We start from the raw sequence: 4,453 nt of genomic DNA on the forward strand, positions 1-4,453 counted from the left end.
TGCCAAAAAAATTTTTTTTTTCCTTTCCATATTTCCTCCAAGCCACAGTTAGTGGTTAGGTAAAATTCTGAGATCGAGAAGCTTGCACTGGATCTCTATTAGGCCTTTTTTAAACAACTTCAGGGTGTGTGGAATCCCCCTGTTGTTCACAACTCACGAACTCTATGCCCCTCTTCTTGCCCATCATCAAGATTTATCATTTCCTTGAAACATTCTGAAATCTGAACCATCTATAACATCTCATAAAGTCCAAATCTTCTTCCAGTCTGTCTCTTAGGGCTTTGTAATGAGTTAGAAGACAAGAGATGTTAATAATAGATTTAATCCATCCTTTAAGGAAAAACAGAAGAGCTTGGTGGAAAAGAACATGGACCCTGGCACAAGACATCCTAGATTTAAATTCTGACGTGACTTCTAAAATCTCTGTGCCACAGTTTCTTCATCTGTAAAATAGGGATAAAAATAGAATTGACTATGCCAAGGGCTTTTGAGGACTTAAGTAAGATAATAGATGTAAGGCACTTAGAAACAACATGCAATCAAGAAAGAAGAGAAGAAGAATCATTATCATCCCTGATCTCCTTGTCTATAGGTAGACTATCTCATCTAGGTATTATAAATGTCTTAACATAATTCAAACATGTATCCTCAGTAGGTGTCAGTAGGAAGTCTATTTCATTCCCCTTGAAGAAGTGACAGCAGAGCATTTCAGGAGAGTCATTTTCTGTCTTGCCTTCTAAGCGAGTTGCAGTGTTTTGCTGCTCAGGAATGACTATTGAATATCAGCCTGGGCCCTTTCCCTACTTTTGTTATTGAAACATTCACATTCTTTGACTCTTAGATGACTATGGCTTATTCTCATGTAACCCAAGACTCTACTCCTTTTTTGACCCCCCCAAAAAGAATTTGTGGCCCTCATGTTGGGGAGGGAAGTCAATAGAGTAATATTTTGAACAGATTATTTTGGGAAAAACAATTGCATTTAGTGAAGTGCCTACTATGTTCCAGGGACAATATTAGCATAGTAATATTCCTTACTTAAGTTCATAGATTTGTTTTTCATGTTCCTCAAAAAATGATTTAGCACTGTGATATTATTGATAGTTTCACCAGAGGATTAAAAGATACTTTCTCAACGGCATGGAGGTTCCTTAAAAAGTTGAAAATAGAACTATCCTATGACCCAGCAATTGCACTACTGGGTATTTACCCTAAAGATACAAATGTAGTGATCCAAAGGGGCACGTGCACCTGAATGTCTATAGCAGCAATGTCCACAATAGCCAAACTATGGAAAGAACCTAGATGTCCATCAACAGATGAATGGATAAAGAAGAGGTGGTATATATACACAATGGAATACTATGCAGCCATCAAAAGAAATGAAATCTTGCCATTTACAATGATGTGGATGGAACTAGAGGGTATCATGCTTAGTGAAATAAGTCAATCAGAGAAAGACAACTATCATATGATCTCCATGATATGAGGAAGTGGAGATGCAACATGGGGGATTTGGGAGGTAGTAAAAGAATAAATGAAACAAGATGGGATAGGGAGAGAGACAAACCATAAATGACTCTTAATCTCACAAAACAAACTAAGGGTTGCTGGGAGGAGAGGGGTCGGGAGAGGGGGGTGGGGTTATGGACATTGGGAAGGGTATGTGCTATGGTGAGTGCTGTGAAGTGTGTAAACCTGGCAATTCACAGACCTCTACCCCGGGGATAAAAATACATTATATGTTCATTAAAAAAAAAAAAAGATACTTTCTGATTTTGTGCATGTAACCAGACTCTGACCGTCCTATACCTTATGTAAATCTCTTCCACATCTGCAGATTCTCAAGTTACCCTTAGAACTTCACTTTCTCTTAAGGTTCTCTAAATTTCACTTCTCTAATTTTCATTTTTACTCAAGACTGTGAATCTAGAATCTATAAATTAAAAACACCAAATATATGTGGCTATTTAAAGATTTTAAAATGTATACAGCAATGATACCACAAATAAAATCAATTCATAAGAATTTATTTTTTAAAGTACTAGAATTCAGAGGACAGACAGATTAATTTAAGAAGAAAATAGTAACACAATAAGCAATTTACAGAACAAGTTCAAAGGGCCAGTATCCTATGAAAATGTGCTTACATCCATTAGAAGATAAAAAAGGACAAATGCAATAATGACTCATCATGTAACTTTCAGCACATTGGCAGAAACAGGTAATACATATTGCTAGTGGGAATGCAGGAAAAAGGGTATTCCTGTATTGCTACTGAAAATGTGTATTATTATAGTTTCCTGGAAATCAATGTTGTACCATTTATATAAAGTAAAGATTTATAAACTCTTTGATCCATAAAGATCTCTCCTGGGAAATTATGTCATGGAAATAAAACACTGGTGTGTATATGTGTATGTACATTTTTAAATGACAATGTATTTGAGAGTAGCAGGTTTTTTTAATTTTTAAATTTTTTAAATTAACATATAATGTATTATTAGCCCCAAGGGTACAGGTCTGTGAATCACCAGGTTTACACACTTCACAGCACTCACCATAGCACATACCCTCCCCAGTGTCCATAACCCCACCACCCTTTCCCTACCCCCCGCCCCCTGGCAACCGTCAGTTGGTTTTGTGAGATTAAGAGTCTCTTATGGTTTGTCTCCCTCCCGATCCCATCTTCTTTCATTTATTCTTTTCCTACCCTCCAAACCCCCCACATTCCACCTCTACTTCCTAATATCAAGGAGAACATATGATAGTTGTCTTTCTCTGATTGACTTATTTCAGTAGCAAGTTTTTTTTTTTTAATCCAGAAAAAAGCTAACAGTTGTCAAAAAGATGATGTAATATTTAGTGATATATCTTCATCACTGAATATTGTATCACTGTTCATATTCATCAGTTGTCTTGGAGGAATATTCTAAAAGTTTTTTTAAGTAAGAAGGGAAGATGCAAAAATAAATTGTGTGTAATATTATCCTATATTCTGGACAAATGACAAAATGTGTGTGTGTGTGTGTGTGTGTGTGTAATATTATATAACCACATAGAAAGTTAACTGGGGAGAAGTTAATTAAAGGCTCTATGAATGGAAGAGGGAAACAAAGGAAAAGAGAAAGTGTATACAAATATAAAAATAGTACATGGTGCTTTAGGGAGTACCAGGGATAATGAGAGCTATGATTCAGTCCTTGTCCCTGTTGACTTTCCTCTTGCAAGTCTGGTTTTGTTTAGACAGAGAATAAAGATCCATTTTAATATATACTTCTTTTCCATTTCCACAGAGATCTCTCAAGAAAAATGGTTGCAGGAAATCATTCCACAGCAACAAGTTTTGTGTTAGTGGGTTTAACACAGAAACCAGAGCTCCAGCTGCCTCTCTTCGTCCTGTTCCTGGGAATCTATATAGTGACAGTGGTGGGGAACCTGGGCTTGATTCTCCTGATTGCGGTAATCCCTTTGCTTCACACCCCCATGTACTACTTCCTCAGCAGCTTGTCTTTCATTGATCTCTGCTACTCCTCTGTCATTACCCCCAAAATGCTGGTGAACTTCTTAGGGAAGAAGAATATGATCCTTTATTCTGAATGCATGGCACAGCTCTTTTTCTTTGTGGTTTTTGTAGTGGCTGAGGGTTACCTCCTGACCGTGATGGCATATGATCGCTACGTGGCTATCTGCAGCCCACTGCTTTACAGTGTCACCATGTCCTCTTGGGTCTGCTCACTACTCGTGCTGGTTGCCTTCATCCTGGGCTTTCTCTCTGCCTTGGCCCATACAAGCGCCATGATGAAACTGTCTTTCTGCAGATCCCACATCATCAGCCATTACTTCTGTGATGTGCTTCCTCTCCTCCATCTTTCCTGCTCCAATACACACCTCAATGAGCTTCTGCTTTTTATCATTGCGGGATTTAACACTTTGGTGCCCACCCTAGCTGTCTTCATTTCCTACGCCTTCATCTTCTACAGCATCCTTCGCATCCAATCCTCAGAGGGCCGGTCCAAAGCATTTGGTACTTGCAGCTCTCATCTCATGGCTGTGGGGATCTTCTTTGGCTCTATCACCTTCATGTATTTCAAACCCCCATCTAGTAACTCCCTGGAACAGGAGAAGGTGTCCTCAGTGTTTTACACCGCAGTGATCCCCATGCTGAATCCTTTAATATACAGTCTGAGAAACAAGGATGTAAAGAAAGCATTGAGGAAGGTTTTGGTGAGGAAATGAGCCTCACTTTTGGAGGCAGGAGAAATGAAGGTTCAACAAACCTTCATTTTTCCTTGTTATTCTCTTGTAATATGCATACTACCTGGACTTTTAAAATATTTCCCTATCACATGGAAGGGATGTCCATTATCACCACTGCTATTCAACATAGTACTAGAAGTCCTAGCCTCAGCAATCAGCAACAAAAAGAAATTAAAGGCATCCAAATCAAAGA

General features: G+C 38.3%; 1 protein-coding gene across 1 annotated transcript; it reads left to right on the plus strand.

The window, feature by feature from the left end:
* The first annotated feature begins 3,312 nt into the window (after positions 1 to 3,312).
* Positions 3,313 to 4,239, plus strand: LOC101683352 (olfactory receptor 8D1). The gene has a single exon (XM_013054804.1). It carries the CDS (start codon positions 3,313 to 3,315, stop codon positions 4,237 to 4,239), a length of 927 nt encoding a protein of 308 aa, XP_012910258.1.
* The last annotated feature ends 214 nt before the right edge of the window (positions 4,240 to 4,453 follow it).

Source organism: Mustela putorius, unplaced genomic scaffold (assembly GCF_011764305.1).
Source record: "Mustela putorius furo isolate JIRA1106 unplaced genomic scaffold, ASM1176430v1.1 tig00000460_pilon_pilon_pilon, whole genome shotgun sequence".
Lineage (NCBI taxonomy): Eukaryota > Metazoa > Chordata > Mammalia > Carnivora > Mustelidae > Mustela > Mustela putorius.

Coding starts and splice junctions, on each gene's coding strand:
- LOC101683352 (XM_013054804.1), top strand. CDS start 3,313: ATGGTTGCAGGAAATCATTCCACAGCAACAAGTTTTGTGTTAGTGGGT.